The 24,483-nt window shown below is 41.5% G+C and overlaps 1 protein-coding gene across 11 annotated transcripts in view; it reads right to left on the minus strand.

Annotated features, from left to right (window-relative positions):
• The window catches only part of MLLT10 (MLLT10 histone lysine methyltransferase DOT1L cofactor), a 271,785-nt gene extending 252,177 nt beyond the window's left edge, over positions 1–19,608 (minus strand). For 3 of the 11 annotated variants that reach the window (XR_015549345.1, XM_014783632.2, XM_014783629.2), the window contains exons 1-3: positions 9,743–10,013; positions 9,451–9,610; positions 6,359–6,438 (exon numbers count right to left, since the gene is read on the minus strand). Coding sequence is in view for 10 of the 11 variants with exons in the window: in XM_014783632.2 (XP_014639118.1) it covers positions 6,359–6,438; positions 9,451–9,610 (240 nt within the window). In the remaining variant the exon portion in view is untranslated. Of the gene's footprint in view, positions 1–6,358; positions 6,439–9,450; positions 9,611–9,742; positions 10,015–19,472 lie in introns of those variants that run through there. The other 8 variants (XM_014783635.2, XM_014783634.2, XM_014783637.2 and 5 more) reach the window with 6 other exon arrangements.
• Positions 19,609–24,483: the final 4,875 nt, after the last annotated feature.

Here is a 24,483-nt window from a genome sequence, read left to right on the forward strand (position 1 = left end):
CTCATCAAGCCATGCTTTGGCGGTGTCCCACATACAGAATAGAGGGAGATGGCCACAGATGTTAGCTCAGGGCTAGTCTTCCTCAGCAAAAAGAGGAAGACTGGCAACAGATGTTAGCTCAGGGCCAATCTTCCTCACCAAAAAAAAAAAAAAAAAAATTTAAATTAAAAAAAGGAATAAAGAACACTCAATCACTCCAACTGAAGGAAAAGAGAGAGAAAAAAAGCCTGGCAAATAGAAAACCCACAAAATAAAATTTTAGAAATAAGCCCACAAGTAACAGCCATTACTATAAATGTAAATAAATTAAACTTGCCTATTGATACATACTCAGACTATATTTTTTAAAAAATCTACCTTCATTATATTTACAAGGATGTTCACTGCGGCACTATTTGTGATTGTGAAAAACTGAAAACCTAAATGACAATCAACAAGGAAATTAAATAAATTGTGGTACATTCTGTGACAGAATACTAAAAAGATAAAAAGAATGAACTAGATTTTATGTATTGATGTAGCTATATCATAAGTTGCAGAACACATATACAGTATACCATTCTTGTAAAAATAATACAATACTAGATGTTGTTTATGGATATATATGTAGTATAATTATTAAAACATAGATGGTGGTGTATACACACACACACACACACACATAATAGGATATTATTCAGCCATAAAAAAGGAAATCCTGACATTTGCAACAACACAGATGGACCTTGAGAGCATTATGCTAAGTGAAACAAGTCAGACAGAGAAAGACAAATACTACATGAGCCCACTTATATGTGGAATCTAAACAGAGAACAGATTGGTGGTTGCCAGAAGCAGTGGGCCGTGGGTGTGGGAAACAGGTGAAGACGGTCATAAGGTACAAAATTCCAGTCATAAGATAAGCAAGCTCTGGGGATCTAATGTACAGCATGGTAACTATAGTTAACAATACTGTATTGTGTATTTGAAAGTTAAGAGAGTAAATCTTAAAAGTTTTCATCAAAAGAAAAAAATTTTGCAACTATGTGAGGTGATGGATGTTAACTAAACTCAATGTGGTAATCACATACATATACCAAATCATTATGTTGTATATCTTAAACTAATACAATGTTATATATCAACTATATCTAAATAAAACTGGAAATAAAAAAATATATAGATGGGCACAACACTAAAAAGACAAATGGTTGACTCAGACTGGGGAGAGTACAAAAAGTACTTCAACTTAATTTTTTAATTTATTATTCTTTTTAAGCAGAAGATTTCAAGGAAATATGAACTGACATTTGTTCATTCTGGGTGGAGAATACACAGATATTCATTTTATGTTCTATATTGTTCAGAACTATTTGTGAAGGGGCCAGCCCAGTGGCGCAGGCGGTTAAGTGCGCCCGTTCCGCTGCGGCGGCCCGGGGTTCGCCGGTTCGGATCCCGGGTGCGCACCGACGCACCGCTTGTTAGGCCATGCTGTGGCAGCGTCCCATATAAAGTAGAGGAAGATGGGCATGGATGTTAGCCCAGGGCCAGTCTTCCTCAGCAAAAAAGAGGAGGATTGGCATTGGATGTTAGCTCAGGGCTGGTCCTCCTCACCAAAAAAAAAAGAACTATTTGTGATAATTAAATGTACACTAATATAATTTTAATTAGAATTAATATAAAGATATAATTAATATAGTTAGATATATAATTCATATGGTTTTACAAATTTATAGCAATTTATTTGCATTATATATCTCCATTATACAAAAATTAAAAAACAGTGCAACCCTAGATGAATCCCCAAAACCCTGGTTTCCACTCCAGCCAGCAGTTCCTCCCTAACAATGTAGGAAGCCAGTAAGAACTGCAATAAAAAGAGGCCGAGTGGGGCCAGCCCCATGGCGTAATGGTTAAGTGCGCTCGCTTGTTTCAGCAGCCTGGGGCTCACAGGTTCGGATCCCAGGTGCAGACCCATGCACTGCTGACCAAGCCATGCTGTGGCGGCGTCCCATATACAAAACGGAGGAAAATGGGCACAGATGTTAGCTCAGGGCCAATCTACCTCAGCAAAAAGAGGAGGATTAGCAACAGATGTTAGCTCAGGGCCAATCTTCCTCAGCCAAAAAAAAAAAAGAGGCAGAGCAACAGGAGAACCGTTACAGCTCACCTCCTGTAGGAAAGGAATAGTCTTCCATTTAGAGCTAGAATAGCCATACCTAAATAATGCAAATTCTTAATGGGCTTCTGGCCATTTTATTTTTTGCACAATCCACTCTCAATATGTTTTCAAAGTAGAATATTTAAAATCTAAAATACCCTCTCTGCATCTCATTAAAATTATATAAATAGGTAAAATTTCTAATAAATCTCTTCAGGCTGTCATAATTAAGAACAAATACATTTTAAATACAAAAACAGTCATCACTAAGTGTTTTAACCTCTAACCACTATGATAGTAGTTAGTAAATAGTATTACTCTAACAAAAAATTTTCAGCAAAAATACAAATTCACTTGAGGTGAATAAAGCAATCAAGTGCTTTTTCTGAACAATGAATGCTTATCTACAAAGAGCTTCCCTTAAAAACCAACCAAACTTTCCTTCAATCTCCATCTATTTTTATTTTCCTTTTTCCTTATTTTTTCAACATTTGATCTAATCTTACAACCTGTACTCTCTTCAATGCCCTGTAACCAGGGTTCTGCCCAAACCAGGGAACTACAACTGCTGTCTCAAGAACCTTTCTTAGTCCTTCAGCATCCTTGGCAGCAATGTCACTATTAACTATTCTTTCCAGAAAAATCAATTGTCTGTGTTGCTACTGTACTCTGCAGGTTCTCCTTTCTTGACAGTTCCCTTTTTTTTTGGTGAGGAAGATCAGCCCTGAGCTAACATCCATGCCAATCCTCCTCTTTTTGCTGAGGAAGACTGGCCCCGAGCTAACATCCCTGACCATCTTCCTCTACTTTATGCGGGACACTGCGCGTAGCACGGCCTGATAAGCGGTGTGTCGGTGCGCGCCCGGGGTCCGGGCCCAGGCTGCCACCAGCAGAGCACGCATGCTTAACTACTACGCCACAGGGTCAGCCCCTGACCATTCCTTTGATTCCCAGTCTTCCTTCTATTTAGCTCCAACTCAAACTTGACTCCATTACTTTAATCCTAAATTTCCAATGAAAAATCCTAGCAGCGTCAAAACCAACATGCTCAAAACAGAACTTTCCTGACTCTTCAAGTTTGCTCTCCTCCTCTATTACTATTACTCTATCATTATTAACAGTATCAACATTCCATAGTCATCAACCTTGACATCTTACAATCATCTTAGATCATCCTCTTTCCTTTACCCAACACCCTTTTGTCATTTCATCCTTCAAAATGCTCCCACCCTTCCTTTCTACTCCCTCCCTTTCTACTCTCATATTTTTATAGTAATAGCATCCTAAAACTTTCAGTTTCTGTTTTTTTTTTGAGGAAGATTAGGCCTGAGCTAACATCTGTTGCCAATCTTCCTCTTTTTCTTTTTTTTTCCTCCCCAAAGCCCCAGTACATAGTTGTGTATCACAGCTGTAGAGTTGTAGTTCTTCTATATGGGACGCCGCCTCAGCATGGCTTGATGATCGGTGAGCGGGTCTGCGCCCAAGATCTGAACCCGTGAACCCCAGGCCGCTGAAGCCCCACGCACAAACAACCGCTACGCCATCAAGCGGGCCCCAAACTTTCAGTTTCTAACCTCCCCTTTCAAATTCATTCTATATACTACCAAACTACTTATCAGAAAAGACTGTTTTACTGCTCTGGATTTTTACTCTTCAACGTCTGTCAAGATACCACCAGCTCATAATTCCCCCTTCTCTGAGAAGTGAACTATCCCAAACCCACAGGGATCTCCCTAACTGTGTCTGAGCAACTCAACCCTATTGTCCAACCAAGGCTAACTGGTCCAAAACTAGGCACCTCATCAAAGCCAAACCAGAGTTTTTTTTCCCAAAGGAACATGACATTCTGACTGAGATTTAGTCTCTTGAGATAGGAGACTAAAAATATTAGGAGCCGAAGTATGGCCATCTTTCACCACAGGAGGCAATATGTAAGTAACATGGTGGTTGAGAGCTTAATCACAGCCCAGACTCCAACTACATACATATTTCTCTTAAAACTATGATGTCCGTACCCATAAAATGAGAATAACAGAGTATCTATGTTACAGATTTGATAAGATGGTTAAAGGAGATAACTGGTATAGAACATTTAGCACATTATCTAACAGATAGTAAATAGTCAAAAAAGTTAGCTATTGATTGTTGGAGTAAGTAGCAGAGAAAATGTGCAGAAAGGAAAAGAATGAAGCAGACAGACAGAGAAAAGCAGAAATAACATTAAGACTAATTCAATTCCCTTTCTAAGCCATGGATACATTTCCACATTAGGGTTCTTGGCTCCTATATCCTTACAATAAAATGCTCTTTCTGGGGCCTGCCCTGTGGCGTAGCGGTTAAGTGCGCGAGCTCCGCTGCTGACAGCCCAGGTTCGGATCCCGGGCACACACTGATGCACCCCTTGTCAGGCCATGCTGTGGCGGCATCCCACATAAAGTGGAGGAAAACCGGCACAGATGTTAGCCCAGGGCCAGTCTTCCTCAGCAAAAGGAGGAGGATCAGCATGGATGTTAGCTCAAAGCTGATCTTCCTCGCAAAAAAAAAATGCTTTGTGGGCCAGCCCCGTGGCTTAGCCGTTAAGCGCACGAGCTCCGCTGCTGGCGAGCCAGCTTCGGATTCTGGGCGCACACCGACGCACTGCTTCTCCGGCCATGCTGACGCTGCGTCCCATATACAGCAACTAAAGGATGTGCAGCTATGACATACAACTATCTACTGGGGCTTTGGGGGAAAAAAATAAATAATAAATAAAATTTTTTTTAAAAAATGCTTTCTTTGCTTATTTAAGCTTGGAATGCGTTTTTGTTTCTTACAAAGGACCCTACCTTTTATAACTGTACACTACAGGAAGTTAGAAAAGGTTGAGCTTCTTCTTTAAAACCTTTAATGGCCCCCACACCCTACTAAATAAAGCTGAAATAAAATGTGTCATCCAGTATACCTTTTAAGATAACTACCTTATTCACCTTGATATCTTGACTATACCTTCAGAGAGGATAAAGGAATAAAAACAGGCAAGTGGCAAGTGAGGCAAATAATGCTGGCATTCTACCACTCTCCATTCACGACCTCTTTATCCTCCCTCTCTTGATACGCACCTTCCTATTTTCTAATCTTTCTCTGGCCTTGAATCTACTGTAACACCCCCTTGGAACAGTTGCACCTTACTGTCTGTGTTTACTAATAAATTAAAGCACAACCTTCCTTGCTTGGTGACCCATCAACCCAAACCATGCTACAGAGAGCAAAAAAAGCAAAGAGCAGACCTACACATACTTTATCAAGTCCTAAAATTTGTACAATTGATTTCATCCTCCATTTGCTAATTCCCATTACTCTAATGCTGGAACAATAGCTATAATTTTGCTATAGTGCATTCTCACACACAAACAAAACATATCAATAGAATACTGCACTGAGTTTCAAAATCCTAGATAAGCTACTCAGCCATTATTTCTACTGATCAAAAATTGCCCAGGCAAAAATAAAAGCTTCTGTTTTTACTATACAGATGGTAGAGAAGTTAAAATGTTTTCTACCTTCTGTTAAATTCTCCAGTCAACACCAAAAGAAAGGAACTATCACACTGCAAATGGTAATACTTTTATATGATTAATGAAGATTAGATCTATTGCTCCCTGATATTTCCAGAAGTTCAACTGGAAAAATGCTTTTGGCCACAAAGAATAAACATACTTCCGTCATTCTTACAGGAGGTTTACAAAAGTGTTCAAAAAAGAAGGTACCCAGCCAAGTAAAAAAGTAAGATTTTTATGTTGCTAGGCCACAGGGACTGAATGAAAATACTGAGCATTCGAAGTTAAACTATACATGTACAGATGTAGTAAAACAAATATGAGTCATTCGATTATTCACTAAACAAAACCTAGCAGAATTATCAGTATAACTTCCTTATGTGCTAATGCTATTATATTCTAACTATGATTAGCCAATTTAACCTTCAAACCAGTAGGTAGGGCTAATAAAGCCCAAATACAACTTTATATTTTATCTGTTCAAAATATCCATCAACATACACTTATGTGGTTCCATTTGTTTTTCAGATTTTATAAAATCGGGTTAAAACTGCAAGTTAATCTTCGGCCCAAATTCAATATTTGAACAAAAGACTGAAAACCCCTCAAACTGAAACATGAGTGTGTAGCATCCTAAGCCACTCACTGAAGTATTTTAATGTTTTTGATAAACATTCCTTACCACTCTGGCTGCTCTCTCCTGTGATTCACATTTCCTGCAAAACCATGGTCCAGTGGGTACCTGAACAATGCCATAGCAAGCTGTTGGGAAATAAAATGTTTTAAAATATGTTAAGATTTAAAGAATTATGGAAAATCAAATACCCCTTCAAAGACCTATTAAATTAATCACCTCTCAAACTATTCATGTAAACCCCATGCTTTGTGGAGAATTAAAACATTTTATACTTACAGCTATCACACATATTACCCTTTTAAAATTGTATGACATTTTGGGGCCGGCCTGGTGGCTCAAGTCATTAAGTGGCTCAAGTCATTAAGTGCACGCGCTCCGCTGCGGTGGCCCGGGGTTCGCCGGTTCAGATCCTGGGCGTGCACCGACGCACCGCTTGGCAAGCCATGCTGTGGCGGCGTCCCATATAAAGTGGAGAAAGATGGGCATGGATGTTAGCCCGGGGCCAGTCTTCCTCAGCAAAAAAAGAGGAGGACTGGCAGATGTTAGCACAGGCCTGATCTCCTCACAAAAATTAAAAAAAAAAAAAAAATTGTATGACATTTTAATAAAAATGTTAAAATGTCAATCTTGGGCTGGCCCATGGCTTGGCGGTTGAGTGCGCATGCTCCGCTGCTGGCAGCCCGGGTTCAGATCCCGGGCACGCACCGACACACCGCTTCTCCGGCCATGCTGTGGCCACGTCCCACGTACAGCAACTAGAAGGATGTGCAACTACCACATACAACTCTCTACTGGGGCTTTGGGGGGAAAATAAATAAATAAATAAAATCTAAAAAAAAAAATGTCAATCTTTTGTTATTTTGTTTAAACGAGTATAACTTGTAATTTATTCTTTTATGATAGGAAGAATGTTACCTAAAATTTAACATATAATTAGAGAGATTTTTTACACAGAATAACTCAGAAATTCATTAATTCATTTCTATATCCTATAGGTTAAATAGCAAGCATTTTAGATAAGTCTAATGAAAATACTTCCAAATCACGTTTCAAAATGAGCAACACATATTGCAGAAAAGAAAATGAAATGTAAGGTTAAACGTGAAATGCTTCCATTTAAATAAAATGTCCAGAATAGGCAAATCTATAGAGACAGAAAGTACATCATCAGTTGCCTAGAGCTGGGAGAGCTGGGGAGAAAACAGGAGTAACTGCTAATGGGTCGAGGGTGTCTTGTTAGGGTGATGAAAATGTTCTAAAATTGGTTGTGGTGATGGATGCAAAACTCTGTGAATATAATAAAAACCACTAAATTGTACCCTTTAAACAGGTGAATTGTATGGTATGTGAATTACATTTCAATAAAGCCGTTATAAAAAGAGTAAAGCACGTATTTATTTCAAAATATATGTGAACGTTCCAACAACTGATCTAGTATATATCACACATCTACATCACAGTCTAGTTGTTTAAAAAACTGTTTTATGTTAATATTTAACTCAAAATTGAAATTTTCTCAAAAACCTAAAAACACTAATACCCAATTGACATTCTCACATGAGCTTGCTTAGAGTAAACCTGAAAATATCTTAAACATTGGAAAGCACTTAAAGAATACAAAATCAGCACAAATTTTTAAAACTCCAAAAGCTAAACTTCTAATCCCTTTTAAAATTTGTAAATATGTCACAGTAAAAATGTTCTATCAGCCAAGAAACACAGCATCAGTGTCCAAAAACTTATATTTAAAATCAGAAGTACTTTTAGAGAGGAAAATTTAAGACTTAAATGAACATTTTCTATATTGGGAAATAAGATTACTTATCAAAACTTGATAATGTATCATCCAACTCATAAAAACACCTCCAAAATGCCAATGAACACTGCAATGGAAATACTATATACCAGTTCTAAGACCTTGAAATCAATATCTAGTTTCAACACACACTGTTTTCACGCCTTAAAAAAAGGACAGCGTGCAACTCTGCTCTTCTTTAAAAGCAAGTGAGAATAACTGCATTCTCAGGTTCATTCACTACCTCCCAAGTCTTCCTTCCCAGTTCTGAGATTCCATTCTATAAAGAATGACTTGACACCCTTAATGTTCAGACTTTCCTCTCTATTTGGCAGTGTCCTTTCCAATACACTACTAAACAACATCTCTATCACTCAACGCCAGATTCAGAAACGGGAAAGGGGGAGGGTTGGTGAATAAGAGGGAGAGTCTAAAGCCACCAAAAAGTTATCTAGGTTGTTCCAGCCTCAATTCCTTACCACATGAAACGGAAAAAATCAGCACCTTCAATGGCCAGAAAACTCTCTCACTAGTGTCCCCGGCTTTCCTGTATATCCAAAAAACTCAGCGGATGGAAACACCCAGAAATAAACTAAGATGCTCCCGAAGTCCCTGGCGGCACCACCGCCTCCTCTTCTCTTCAAGAGTCCCTTAAGCTGAGGAAGTGGCCTGCTGCAGCCCCTGCACAGCCTCAGCCACTCCTGGAGCAGCGCGACTGCCGCGGCGGCCCGCCACCGCCTTCTCCGCGGGGAGCGCCCGGTCCGCAGCAGCAGGGTCTCGGGCAGAACGCTGGGGGGGCGGCAGCGGGCGCCTCCCTTCCCTAATCGAAGTCGGCAAGGCAGCCCCCCTGCCTCGGCCGCCCGGCGCAGCGCGGCGAGCGGCGCTCCCGAGCCTGCCTCCATGCCACAGGAAGTCTCCAGACACACTGCGGCAGACGGGAGCGGCCAGGGAAGGGGGAGGGCTCTCCACGTCCCCAAACCCACAGCCACGGGGACACGACCCAGGGGCGGACGCCCAGCCCCCCGCGCCCCCCTGCCTCCAACCACCGCCCCAGAAAGTCTCCGGCCCCGCAGCTCCGGGCGCAGGCGGCGGCCAAATGACACTTGAGCGAGTGAGCGCAGCATCACATGACAGTCCAGGCCACACGCACTTTCTCCCACATGCACAGCCCACACCCCCTCCGCCCCGCCGCCGACCCTCCGAGTCAATCCCGGGCCGCGGAACGGGGCGGGGCGGGGCGGGGGAGGGGCGGGAGGGGAACTGGCAGTTGCTGCCAAGGTGGGGGAAGCGGTGACGGTTGGGCGCAGGCCGGGTCCGGCCGGGCGGGCGGTTGGGTGTTTACCTTGATGCACCGCGACGCTGCAGCCGTGCCCGTCGCAATAAACCAGCGGGTTTTCGGCCCAGCCTCTCTCGTCTGAGCAAACGCAACAGCCTCCAATCATCTCCTTCATACTATGGGAGACCTCGTCCTCCAGTGACACGGGCCGGTCGCTAGAGACCATCTAAGAGGGAGTTGGGGGGACCATTAAAAAACACATGCAAGCCGATTAGTGCTTCCCCCCGCACAGCCGCCCGCGCCCCCGATCCCTTCCCGGCGACCCCGGTCCCCGCCCGCCGCTCGGCCGCTCGCTCACTCGGGCTTTGCCGCTCAGTCACTCACGTTCCGCACAGGAGTCAGGAGCCATGTCCTTGCTGACTCCCCCCACCTCCCCTCCACCGCCTCCTCCGCCTCCTCCGCCTCGTCGTCTTCCCTCCCCACCTCCACCCGGCCGCTAACGCTGGAGCCCGGAGAGGGCACACATAATCAAGTAGGCCTCCGCACAGGCGCACTGGGGGGGCTCCCGCTGGGCCGGGGCAGCGAGGGAGGGGAAGGGGGCTGCGCTTCCTCCTCCGAGCGTCACTCGGCGTGCGCGCCCGCCCTGCGGCCGGCGTCAGGGAGCAGGCCCGGGAGGCGAGGCCTGCGTGCGCGCCGCCGCGTCCGGCCGGCAGCCCCGGCCTACCTCCCGGCGCCTTCCCCTCCCCCGCGCCGCTCGCAGCCGCCGCGGCGTGCTGGGAGGTGGGGGCGAGTGGAGCCGGCGGCGCGCTGAGGCCGGAACGAGCCAACGGGAGGGCGCGGGGGCGCGCACGCGGGGGGCGGGGACGTTGGGGCCGCCTTCTGCAGCGCTGGTCGCGCGGGCTGCGTGTGCACGTCGTCAGGAGGCCTCGTTGGGAGGGGAGGAGGATGGCGAGGGCCGGGAGAAAGGGGATTTTTGTCAGACTCGCTGGAGGGGACTCCCCGGGGACATCTCCCTCAGTGAGCACCTACCTGCCGGCCTTTTCCTCAGGAACTGGCCCGTGGGTAACAGGAGTTGGGCAAGTATGCCAGCTTCCAGGCAGGGTGCAATGAAGCATGGCTTCCTGCAGTTGGCCGCGCTAACTTCACTGTACTGCCGCAGCCTCGCCACCCATGAAATTTACATCCTGGACTCGACCCAAAGTTCACCCAGTGAAAGTGCCACCAAATCTGCCTCCCATTTACACACCACCTTGGCCCCAGTGACAAATGAAAGCGCATCACAGACTGAAGGTCAAAAGACCGAGTTAGGGTTATCCTCAGAGAGGGAACACCAAGGCTACCCTCAGCTTGCTGTGTAGGAGTACATATGGTTCTTAATCAGGAATTAGCAATATAATGTGATCATTTGGAAAATGCAGTTAAATGTTACTAAAGGATGAGGGGACCCAAGTTCTCCTAGACGGTGGTCACCAAATGAGAACACCATAAGACAGTGGCGTCCAGTTTTGATTTAGGATTTCTCTGATCTGTCTCTGTACTCCAAATTTACTCTTGAAACTTTAAGGTCATTTTTTTTAAGGTATTTAAGAGGCAGAAAGATGGGAGCTCACTCCTCATACAAATAGAAAATGGATTAGGCCTATCTGAATAATTAGCGGGATACTGAGCAGTTTTAAGCTGCGAAATGTTCCACTGTTGCCCTATCCCCTATGTATCCTTGTAAGCCCAATACTGATTTTAGGCAAAAAGTGTCTAACTATAAAAGTTTAACGTAAAATAGGAATGTAGATAGACTTTAAATGACAAGCATAGTTACCAGGCCAATTCACGGCTTTGGTTAATACCTTGCAGGTACAAAATGGTTGTTTATTAGGAATTAGCAATGTGATGTGAAGATCTGGATAATGCCTTTATACAATGCTAAAAGATGAAGGAACCCAAGTTCTCCTAGTCAGTCATCAAAAGATAATGGTTTAAGCTTTAAAGCCATTCCAAATCTCCTCATAAAGAAAAAAAAAATGGTAGCATGGCTGTTTTTTCTATTTCAAATTAATTGCTAGAAATCTATTTAAGAATTATAGTAGATTAATACAACGCAAGCATATGTTAGCAAATATAGTCAAACATTCTAAAAGCTAAGTGAGACATCTACAGTAATGGAAATCCACTAAAAGTGTAAGATAGGGAAAAAATGTCCACTAAAGAAACACATAAAAATGAAAATTCTCTGTTAGCTATATGAGTGCATTCAGAAAACGTGACCATAAGATTATATACTTACAAAATGCAAATTCTTTTTTGGGATATGGCAACAATTAATAAATTTCTGAACACATAATAATTATGTTCTTAAAATGTCATTGATATTTATAAAACTAAAACTGCCTTCAAACAAAACTATATTATTTTGTGTATCTTAACTCTGTGTTTTATCTTTACCCTTTTACAAGGGACACCAGTTCAACATCCAATTACTGCTCAGGTTCAGACTCCTAATGAGTAATTTTGAGTTAAAATCAATGTGAAAGTTCCCTTCCCAAATACTGCAGTCAAATCTTAATGCACTAAATTATTTAAAAATACATTTTATTTTAACGCATTAGAGCTTAGTTCTTGTGATGGAATTAATTTATATGTAAAGAAGGATGGGTACTTTACCTTATTCTGTAACACTTAATGAAAGAAATACAGGTAAACACTTGCTATTTCCAAAACAAAGCAAAACAAAAATTCATCATTTGTAAGGGACTTTTGAAATTTAGAAAATACACTATTTCATAAGAACAGGCCTATATATAAATAATAAGATCTGAAACAGAAATTTTATTGTACCTATAAATGTTGACAAAATATAAATCAAATTAATTAAAACTGATATTTAACATATTAAATTTTGAGTTTGAAAAATGATAAGAAAAAACATAACGGGTATAAATAGGTCATTTTCTTTTTAACTTGTACCAGATATAGAACTTTTTATGTTATATATCAAAAGTATAATATTTAACACATTTCTATAAAATATTAAGTGAAAAGAAGAATAACAGATATTATAAAACAGGTCAGATATACAGTTAAGTATTTATTCATTCAGTAAATATTTATTGAACATTTACTGTGAGCCAGGGATTGTTTTGAATACAAGAAATATAGCAATGAGCAAGTTATATTTGTCCTTTGTGTGATATATATACACATATACATATATATGTACATATATATACATACATATACATGACAACTGGATGAATATGCTAATTCTCATACCTCAGAATGGATAAAACTTATAATTAAATTGCCAGAATTGTTCAAGTTTTTAAAAATACATGGTAATGTAAAAATAAAAAGGTCCATGGGATTTATAGAATAACTTTATAGAAAAGGACAATTTCAAACTTAAAATAATGTTACCCTTTAAATCTGATTCCACATTCTCAAAATATCCTTTAAAAAAGTATATCTAGTACTGAAGAATAAAGCAAAAGCCTGTTGTCTCCAGTATTCCTCTTCACCCAACAGCAGCTAACTCAGTACTGGCTCATCTATTTCTCTGAACTAATCACCTGGGGCAAACCACAAAAAACTCAAGTAAAGTATTTTATGATGTAACCTCTAACCCTACTATAATGGGAAACTGTATTTTTTTTGTCTCTATTGAGAATATATCTTCTTATAATTTTCTTTATTCCTCAACATAGGCACCAAATTTTTGGATTTTCTCTTTCAGAATCATTTACATAAGTGGATACTATGAAAGAAATATTTACAACCAAATTTGGTTTATAGGTTAGTATTGCTTATATTTATCTTCTTTTTAAATTAAAGTTTTATTTGACTTCTGTTTGTGCATATCATATTTAGTCTATTGTATCTATTGTTGAGGTATATTTCCATAGCGAGGACTAGAAATTGAGGTATATTTCTGTAATGTTAAGACTAGATACACTTTCTTTAACTCAGGTTCTTGACTTTCACAAAGTATTTAAAATTCTGTATTGGCTCTGATACTAAGGTTTTTAAACAAATTCATTCATTTACTAGTACCTCATCAGAAACTATAAATTTCTAAATTAGTTGGAAAATGCAAAAAGCAATTTCCTATCATCTGTACAAACTTTCAGACATATCCTCTTTTTACATAAAGGAATCTCTGAGTAAAATTTTGTTTTGCTCATTTGGTACCCCAGGTTTCTTACCTTTTATGTGAAAAGTTTATTATGAGCCATATATTTATGCTAGTATGATTAAATATTAAGATACTTCTGAAATTAGTTTTGTTATTTATCTCAGAATAAGTGAGTACTGTGTCTTTATAGATACAGACCCACACATGGCACCTATATCATGGAGTACTATTAGAAATTTCATTAAAAGGTATTCATTTCAATTATGTCTTCAATTGATATTCTGTTAATGGCTTTTGGGAAATTCCACTTAATGAAGCATGTTAATCTTACTAGGTGATTTTTTTTTACTCACCATATCACCCAGCAAGTGTCTTGCACGTAGTAGGCCCACAATAAATATTCATTTAATGTACAATATTGGTGTTTAAAAGCTGATTGCGGTCTGAGCTTTATTCTTCAGAGTGTGTACCACTGAACTAAAATTTCCAAGTAATGATTAACAGAAATTTTCAGATAAATTGGTTTCCTTAAAGATTTTCAATAGTTGAAATTAATATGGGTAAAGAGTTTTTATTTACCAGGTAGTTTAGAATCATCTGTATTTTAATAACCCTCAAATGTTAACCACCTTTTCATGTAAAAGTCATCATTTTCTTACAAAACAGACTTTAACTTAGAATCAATCATAATTAATATTATTGTTAGATACACTTAATTGTTGGAAAGTTAGGTAACCCTGAAATTTAAATTGTATGTAATCTAAATTTTAAAATCTTTTTAAGAATCAAAGCCTGATATTTACTTTAAAGGGTTTGGTTTGGTTAATCTTGTGTTTGGCTTCAGAGCTACTCCTTTGCTATAAAATTGATATATATTGGCTGTATTTACATTTTTGGGTAAAATGCCATGTAATTAATTACAAGTAGGAAAATAATATCTAAAAGATGCCTTTAGATCTTCTAGGCATTACAGAAATCTCAATAACATTTCAGAGTTGGACTATTTTTTTTCATGATGCAACAATACTGGAAGACAGCACACTGACTTTTCAGAGTATCATCAATATAATCTAAGAGTAGGAGCGGAAGGGCCATGTTCCCATTTTTTACTGACATTGAAGATTTGCATTTCTCTTATAATTAAAGTGTGATTAAAGTGACATATTTAGGTGTCTGTTTATAGGATACAATAAGGTTAACTAAGTGAAAAGATTCTGGACATGGAAAAGAGGAAAATCAGTTTTTGAATGGAAGGGAAACTTGAAAGAAATTAAACATATCTTGGAATGGAAAAAAAAGAAGAAATTAAACTGAATTGCTTAATACTATTTGGACCAAAGAAGGTCACTTTTTAAGATTTAAATGTTTTCCTCTCTGAAAGGGGCCACTGCTTACCAAATCCAGAAACAAGCCCAAGAATATGTTAATTAACTGCATTGTGTCCCAGAAAGAAGGAGGTTGACAAATTCATTTTTTTATTCTTTCAATTAATAAACTGTCTACTATATCCTAGATATTTTAAATCTATAACATATATATTTACCTCTTGAAATTGTACAGTAACAGTGCCAAGGACCAACATGGCCCCATAGGGTGAATCTTATGAAGCTTAACATTCCTGGCGAATTAAACACACAAGCCTCCGAGTACTTTTTGTCAGTCTTACTTTACTGTGGCGCTTAATGGCCAGAATGTAGGTAATTTTTATATGGTGGTACTTTACCCCAATTAAAAAAGCAATGATCTTTGGTGCAAGCACAAGTGGAAAATATAATGACATAAAATTAAAGAAAGGTATTACAAAGACTGACCAAGAATGCTATGTCCCTTCCATCCCCACCCCCATCCATGCCCTTTTTTCCGCCCATTTGTTGTTTTTCTCACAAATATATCATGACTTGTAACATTTTTTTTAATTTAAATGAAACCCAAAAATGCCTGAAACACTAAAAGATGTTAAAAGATTCACCTTCTACAATCAACTACATAGCAGATAAACTTATAAAGCTATTCTAAATATTCAAAGACTTATAAATAAAAAATGTAAATTGAATCCAAGTAGTTGGGGAGGGGGGTCTATGGGAGGATGAATGTGGAAGGAATGAACAGATTGAGAATACCTAATGTTTAACACCAATTTTTTTCTGTTCAAACCTTTCCATAGTTCCATCTCAAATGATTTCTTATATAAGAATTTCTCCATACGCCTGGAAAGAACTGAACGATTTCCATGAGGAAATGCAAGTTTAGGAAGAAGATCCGCAAAATGAAAGTGTTAAAATGCAAACCACTTCTATAGCATTTCAAATGCAAAATCACAACCACCACTACCTTTAACTGACTCTTAAGGGTTCTTTTCAAACACATGCTATTTATGAACATCATCTGTTAACTTCTTTCTTGTAATTCAAAACTCTTGTCAAATGATGTTTTCATGATGACGTGTAAATATAATATTCCATTAGAGATCAATTCTAATTGGTTTTTAAAAATCCACCTTGGGAAACAGTGCTGCATAATGCACAGACTAGTAATGGTTATTTTAGAAGGAATTTCCGCAGTCTATTATAAATCTAAGTCGAAATTACTCTCTTGCTTTAGTAAGATTTGGGCCAAAGGACTGAAATTATTTCTTCTTCATGAGTTTTCACGCACGATGACTTTGGTCTTGTCTTCAAGACCCGCGAGCACTTGTTGGAAATCTTCATTTTTTAAAACTGTGACGTTTGCCAGAAATCTCTCTTTCCACATGCCTCACAAAGAAAAACATGCAGTTTCGTAGGTGGGTTGCAATTACTTGTTTCCAAAACGTGGTTTAAAAGCAAATGACACGTTTTTCCCTTTTGAATTTCCCTGTTATTTTGAAAATGCATTTCACGTTAAGAAACCAAGCCTGTTTTTGTTAGGGGTAGCTCAGCCCTTCCTTTTAAAATTAGACTTCTTGTATACAACAAAGAGCTGAATAATAACAAATAGAGACAGCGAAACGTGCTTTTCCGAACTCCTTTGAACCCCGACATTCATTTTCGAATCCATACATTCAAAGATATTTAACACATGATATAATCTGCTCTAGCTTTCTGGATCCAGGAAAAAAATGCCCACATTTGTCTCTACCTAGCTATCACTTTATAAACGTATCTATGCTGCTTTCCCTCCTCTTTTAATGTGTGAGTTGCAGGCTCGCCCAGCTTCCTCCAATTTAGTGGCACGTTGTAAAGCCTCCTTTCTACGTGGTCTTGAGTTGGGAAGCCCTCGCTGGCCAAGGCTGATCATAAAACTTGCCGCGCCGACCCGACCCGGCCCAAGCCTTGGAGTTCGGGGAGGCGGGCGTGGGGGTCCACTGGGGCCGCAGGACCCCTCCCTCGGGAAGGACGCGCTCAGCGAACAGCGGCGCGAGGGCCGAACAATGGGGGCAGCCGGGCGACAGGAGCCCGGCTCCCGCTTCCCCGGCGGAGCCGGCCGTGCGCCCGGCCCCCGCCCACCGCGGCCCTCCCCGCCGGCCTTTCCGTGCTCGCACTGCCCGCCGCAGCCTTCCTCCCGAGCGCCGCGGCCCCCGGCCCGCCGCCCCGCGCTCGCCCGCCGCCCCGCGCGCCTCCTTCCCCTCCCCGGGCCGGCCCGCCTTCCTCGACTCCGACACCCCGGCGCTTCCTTCGGCGACTCGAGTTCTCGCTGCGGCCGCCTTCCCGCTATTTCGCTAAGATATTTTTTACATTTCTGCTTGATTTTCAGAAGTGGTTCAGATGTTTCACCTCCACCTTAATTTTAACTTGCTATTTCCCTCCGGAAAATATTCCTCGGGAAACTCAAAATCTAGAAGAAAATACAGCAAATCGCATAAAACCCTTAACTCTAAATACATCTTTTTTTTTTAATTTTAACGCATTTATGTCGTCGAAACTGGCAAAAGAACTCTCCCCTCTTTTTATTTCCTCCTTTAAATACTGTTATTTTAAACTCTCCATCCAATGCATTTGGACGAGAGGGCAGAGGATGTGTCCGGCAGAACGCAGCAAATCAGAGGTTTTATCTTACGCCTCCTGGGACGGAAAAAAAGTGGAAGGTGGACGAGGGAGCTTCTAAGGAAGAAAAGCAACACAATTCGCTGGGGACGCAGCGGGGGGAGGCGCGGCGAGGGCCCGCGGGCTCCGAGCAGGGGAGCTGGTCTGGGGAAGGGGAGGTTTTAAATAGCGGGGGCCCGGAGGGCGGTGGGCCGCGCGTGACGGGACTCCATGAGAAAGGATGGGGCAGCGCGAGATGACTTTGCTTTCTCATCCCCCAAGAAAAAAATAAAGTTGGAGGGAGGCGGAGAGAACAGCCATCCTTATTTCCTCCGCACGTTTCCGCGGAAGGACCGGGCTGCGCCGGGCAGGGAGAAGGCGCGGGACCAGGCGGACCAATAGCAGTCAACAGGTCCAGGCCTCGGCGGGGCAGCAGGGCCGGGCCGCTGGGCCCCCTCCCCGTGGGGCCCCTCCCGCCTTAGTCCCTCGCTCCCCTCCCCTCCCCTCCCCCGCAGGCCTGGCCCGGCAGGGGAGGCCCGCTCTGCACTCCCCGCCCCACCCGGCCTCCCTGCGGCCGCCTCGCCGCGGCCGGGGCTCTCGGGGTGGGGGTGGGGCGGGGGTTCCCTGCCGGAGAATCCTCCCCCGGGGCTGGCGGCGGGGGGGAGGGGAGGGAAATCGGGGAATGGAGGATTAAGAAGGACTCGAGCTCGGCACGAGCGCGGCCCGCGCGAGGGATCCTGGGTAAAAAGTGGCCGCGCGGCACCGGGAGAGCGCGGAGAGGAGCCGGGGTCAGAGGTCAGGGCCCTGGAGCCCCGCGTGCAGAGCCCCCCACGTGAACGCAGCGAGCAGGAGGAACCTTTTTGTTTTCGACCGCGCCAGCATTCCCCCCTGTTGACCGAGCTGCTTCGGCCGGGTCGCCGGAGAGTGTAGCTCCATCCCGGATCTCCTAACCCCACCCCCCTTCCACCACCAACACACAACCCAACTCTCCCCTTCCTCTCAACTCACTTCCCAGCCCCCCGTACCGGGCTTGCAATAACGCAGTAAATTTGCTTTAACAACAAGTGGGGGTGGTTGCATTTACTCCTCCCTCTCCTCTCTCCTCCCCCTCCACTCGCTGCGGCTCTTGACACTACTACAAACCAGGACTATAAACATAAACATGTGTCACTGTAACTGGGCAGGTAATATACGGATTTGGGGGTGGGATGAAGGGGGGCTTGGTCGCCGCTTGGGGGGCAGTGAAAAAATGTGTTTCACGTGCTCGACGGCTTTGGGGGCTCCCCCCCCACACCGATCCATTTATATAATGCCGACGGCACTCGGTCACTTACTCATTCAGCCACACAGACCCACAAAGGCAGACTTGCCGATTACCACCGTACCCAAAAGCAAATATATTTAAATACCAATCTCCTTTCCCAGCCACCGCTGCCATTTCTTCTATTAGCAAACAGTAGCGCCAATACTTGAATCCCCTTTTTAAGAATTCTTTTCCACATAGCAATAAAGAACATTTTTCGACCTAAACAGTACACTGCTCTCTTCCCATAGATAGTACCTACACATTTTGTGCGCAGAAATCCTTTCAAACAGCAAGAAAGGCTATTTAAACGACCCAGTTCGAAATCTGCAATGTAAAGATTATTTCTTGGGCTTTGCCTTCATGCATTTAGCAACTTCTGCTATAAGTTGCTGCGACTGGCGCGTGGAGATTCGCCACGGAAAGCCTTTATTATTATTATTATTTAGTCTATATTTACACTGCCGCTCAACTTTTTTCTCCTTCTTAGTTCAACAAGCCTAGCAACAACTCCTTAAGGTAGAGTAAAGCAAATCCCCTGGCAAGCTTTTGGGCTTGAAACGGAGGGAGATACAGAAAATGTTCAGAGGGAGAAGTGGTTCCCTTTGTTCTTTCATTGTTTCTCTACGAACTGGTGGATACAAGGACAAACACTTACCTTCTCTTCTTTTTGCTCCAAAAACCAGACGTTCCCATCAGCCTTAAAATACACAATCCACCTTGAAAGTAACTACGAATGTCGGGAGAGTTTGTATTCCATTCTTTTTCGCTCTCTGCCCTCTTTCAGCGTAGGATTAAGTTGCCGAGCACGTTGCTGCAAGCTGTAGCCCCCCGCCTTAGTGAATCGGTCACGTTTAGGACCCTCTAAGTCCATCCTAATTCTGCCAGTAGAATTGAGGGTATTGGAGCTCTAAACTTTCAAAAGGAAAGGGGCCTGCAACTATCCAAAAAACTTACGAATACCCTGAAATTTTTTACAACTGTATTTTTATACCAGATCACCAAATAGAATTTGCCAAGAAATATTAGATATTTCCTCGGGGAAAGTAATTTTTTTTAAGTTTATACTTTGCAATGCGCTACTTTGATGGAGTAAAAAAGGAGGTTTGTATGGGAATTTAAGGGAACGAGTACGTTTTCCATAATGTTTGTTATGCCATGTGTTTTTTAAAAACACAAACAAAACACTACTCGAACTGAGAAAGGAAGGAAATAGGAGTTTGAATTATGTCGTGGAATGACTTAAAGAGAGGCGTTCATTTGAAATTTATTAGTGTAAAAATTGGCCTCAAAAGGGAAAAGTAACCTTTTCAAAGTTGAAAGACTTAATTTTCACTCTATGATTCCAAAATAAAAAAGCGACGTTTCTGGTTAGTGTGCGATACTCAGTGTTTAGTGCCCAGCCTGATGGGCATTACTGCCCAAACCTTGTTTAAATCTGATTATGATGTGATTTGTTGAAGTCATGAATATGAAATGATCCTTGTGTATCCATAAATGCGAACTTGGGATTTTTTGATCTCCCGCTTTTTTTGTGTGCGCCCAGTAGCTGCAGCAGTGGAAGACAGTGATTGGCTCCAGTGCTCCTAGAAGGATTTGGGCTGAAGCCAGGGGAACAGAACCAGAGGATTCCCTTTCCAGAGACCATCAGGCCCCACATCTTATCTTTCCCTTCTCCCCTCGTGGGTGCTCAGAATTTGAGTCTGGCTTCTGCAGCCCATAGGTAGGCCTCAACACTTAATGTCATCACTGCTTCCTACACATTTGACCCTGGTGGAAAATAAACGAAAATTTGGGCAACCCAAATAAATAATAGGTCTTGATATTTGTGTACTATTTAATATATCAACATTAAACTCGACTTTCTCAGATTTTTTTTTTCGACATTCAGGATCAATTGTGAGAGGCCCTGGTGTCTCATAGGAAAATATTGCAACAAAACAAGATAATTGGGGGGAAAGGCGGTTTCAGTAGGAAAAGTGGCTTTTCTTTGATAGGGTTTAATTGGAATTAAAAGATTCTTGGGCTGTAAACATTCTTTATTTATTCAGCACACATAAGCAGGCATTGTTTTATCACCATCATAATTATGGTGTCCTTTAAACTAGCTGATAGCAGGAAAGATAAGGGAATGTGCCTGTAGATTCAGATCAGGTCTCACTCATTTCTTTCTTTCCCTTCCTCCCTCCCTCCCCTCTCTCTCCCTCTACTACCCTCCCCCTCCCCCATTCCTTCCTTGGTCACTAGGGTCCCCCACAGCCCTAGAGATGAGGAGAGCAGGAAGATTGTGGCCTAACCATTTCTTACATCATGAAAGTGATTTGTATCACACTCTAATTTGATGCAATCTCTAACCTTCTTGTCTCCCACGTTTCTAACTGCTTTTTAGCTTGCAATACGTGTTATCTGAAGAGTTGCCTATTGCTCACCTGTGTAAAATCTTGTCCACTAGCGTTTGTAGCTTTACCTTTGTCTAATTTAGAAAGCACACTCTTAGGGCTTTTTCAGAACAAAGCCTCACCAAAACTCCTTTACCTCCAAGGATTTGCAAATTTATAAAGGCTGCATTGAATTCAAGATGGGTCAGGGGGCAAAAAAAGGGTAGAAGGTCACCGCATTTTGATTATGGGTCAGTAGACAACATGGCATATACTCTGTGTCCCAAACTTCTGTTAAAAACAGGATTTTTAAATGCCTAAAAACAGAAGGATGGGCCCTTTTGGAGACTTGCCCTGGTTTGTTTGGATGAGACAAAAAAAAAAAATTAAGGAAAATATACTGTTATCATTTAAGTTATTCCTTAATTTAGCCATTTCCTCCTCCTCCATTCTCATTTTCCCCTCCCTAAAAGCAGAGAACATGTGAGTTTAGATAAATTTAGGTAAGGAACTGTTGACTATCACACAAGATTTTATTGTCCTATATCCTCAATTAATTCCACCATATGAGACTTGGAATTATTATTTTAGACTTTGTTATGTTGTAAGTATTATAGTTATTTTTGGCTAACAGGACAAGGGGCTTCTTTTATTCTTCTAACCAGTATACTTACATTATTGAGGCCTTTGTGATGTTCCTTAGTCTTTTCTGTCTGAATTCACTTTGAACAAAATGTGCCCAGCAATCACTAAAACAAATGTATATGGTGAAGAGTTAGGTGGTGATGATGGTGATGGGGGCTGCTCCTCATTTCAATTATGTATGTATGGAGGAAAGCTTGGAAGGAAAAGGATTATTTTAATGCTCTTCAATACTTTAATTATATGACGGTTGTAGTGTAGAAATGCAAAAGTACTCTTAGGTTTTCCTCCAGGTTTTCAAAAGAACTTTCCCCATTAGTAAACTACTCCTGCAAATTGCTATTGCATTTCCCAGCTAACCATTTAAAAGACTGTAAATGCCGTGTGCATTACTTCGCTCCAGAGGAAAGAGGTCAGACTGAATTGCAATGGTATTTAAACATAAAATATGGTGAAAATAAATCAAAATAGAACATCTGAAGGTAAATTTAGCACATTCATACAGGATAAGTAAAGACAAATCTGTTCATATCTTCATAGCCCATCACTTGAAAAAGCGAAAGTGCTGATTTTTTACAATAAATGCAGAAGTGGACATTAAGAATATATTTCTATCTGTATGTTTGCCACAGAGGATTTTCCTTTAGCAAGCAGCTTTGTTTTCAAAGCTAAAATACTTTTTTGATAGTGTGTAGATTATGCATTTCTCACTTAGTAAATAATCACATTTAATTAACAAACTTAATGCGCATCATATATACGCCTAAATTCTCAATAAGTAATTCCCTGGTCCCTCGGAGATGGACATACACATAAATGTTAATTTGGGCATATGCACCCACATATGTATATGCATTTGAGAAACATAGAAGTTGATATATCTTTTCTTAAAAAAGAATCTGAATACAGTCCATCATCTGAATTGGGTTCATCTTTGATTGTAGAGGCGACTGACATGGTCAACAAATTTATCAAAGAAACCCCCTGGCTTTTGAAGAATCGTACTTTATACATCTGGATCTGCACATCCAGGCAAAGTAAGTAAATTATTGCATAACTTTAAGCATAATTGATAACAGACACCTTTAATTTTTCATCCCCATTCTTTTGGCCAGCTTTCACATTAATAATCTAAGCCATAAATGTTGGTAGCTATTGATCGAAATCCCCTGTGTGCATGCAAATCCATCTTAAAGTCCCCTGCCTTTCATGTGTGAGCGCTCAGGGGCCTCTGCTAGATCTTTTTATCGGGATCGACCCCCAATGTGCCTGGAGAAGACCCCGGATATGCAACGTGTGCTGATGGCCACAAGAAAGCTGTCTGTCACATTCTGTGTGTGTGTGTGTGTGTGTGTGTGCATGCATGCGAATGCGCGCGCTCACGCCTTACACACACACACACACAACGATGGGGAAGTTAAAGGAACAAAGAATGTATTAGACAAGAAGAAAGATGTGTAATAGGAGTATTAAAAATGTATAAGCGGAAAGGTGTTTGAATGCACAAAGATATTCGCATAAATTGTATATATAGACACATTTCCCAAATGCCCCAGCCTTTATTTTTCTCATTTGATCCAATAGATTGTACCTTTAGTTTTTAAAAAAATACTTAATATTCTGCTAGTTTAAAAAACCACCTATACTGCCAGTATTTTAAAGGTGAAAAGAAAGAAGGGAGAGGAAAGGAAGGTAATTTTGAAATGGTTACTAAATCATGTTGCTATGTGCAGGAGGAATAGGAGTGTGAGTTTGTGTGTGTGTGTGTGTGTAAATCTAAATAGGAATCAAGAACAACTAGAACTACCTGGTTAAAAAAAAAAAAAAGGACGCTCTAGCCAACCTTTTGTAATGTCTTCTCAAAGGCTTTTTCTGAGTTTACTATTTCTTGGCTGTTTGACTCTTTGGTCGAAATCTTAAAGCTGGGGGAGGGGAATTGGACGGGGGTGGGGTGGGAGGAAGAGGGCTGGCAGTATATAAGTGCATCAGGAGGAATTTTAAAACGACATTATTGTCACTGGCAATAGAAAGACTCTGGTCATCCTACTTTAAAAAGCAAACAGCAGCATCTGCTTTTCCTGGGAACTTTGCTTTCTGCTTAAACCTTTTGCATTTTGCCTCCTGTGAAAGTGAAAGAGAAAAACGCGGTGTGATAGATCCAGATGCAAAAGGAAGCCAACTCGGTGGATGGTATTAGCTGTGACGAGGCATTGTTCATTGCTGCCTCTCGGTTACGTTTAAAGCCTGAAATATCACGAGATCCATTCAATGATCCTTCTCTCATTCAAGGGACAAAAATGTAATTTGCTGTAGCTCTGATTTCTTGGATGGAAATGCTAGCCTTAGATTTCAAAGGCAAGAACTAGACATCGCGGTTTGTACACACATTGATTAAGTTGAAGAGCGGCGATTACATCTGTGCTGAGTGCAACAGTAGTCCAGGGCTGACTTTTCAAATCCCAACCTCTGAGTTACAGACTCTCTTAAATAGACTTCCTTAATTTCCGGATGCACTTCTTGAAATTCCCAATTCTCTTGAAAATTCCTAGGAAATTACAAGGGAGATGAGGGTGGGGGTGGGGAACTATGGCCGAGATTTCATGCAATCTACCTTTTTGTATGTCTGATTCTTCTGTTTTTATCTCTCGC

This window comes from Ceratotherium simum, chromosome 32, assembly GCF_057802395.1.
Source record: "Ceratotherium simum simum isolate JZ-2026a chromosome 32, ASM5780239v1, whole genome shotgun sequence".
In the NCBI taxonomy this organism is placed as follows: domain Eukaryota; kingdom Metazoa; phylum Chordata; class Mammalia; order Perissodactyla; family Rhinocerotidae; genus Ceratotherium; species Ceratotherium simum.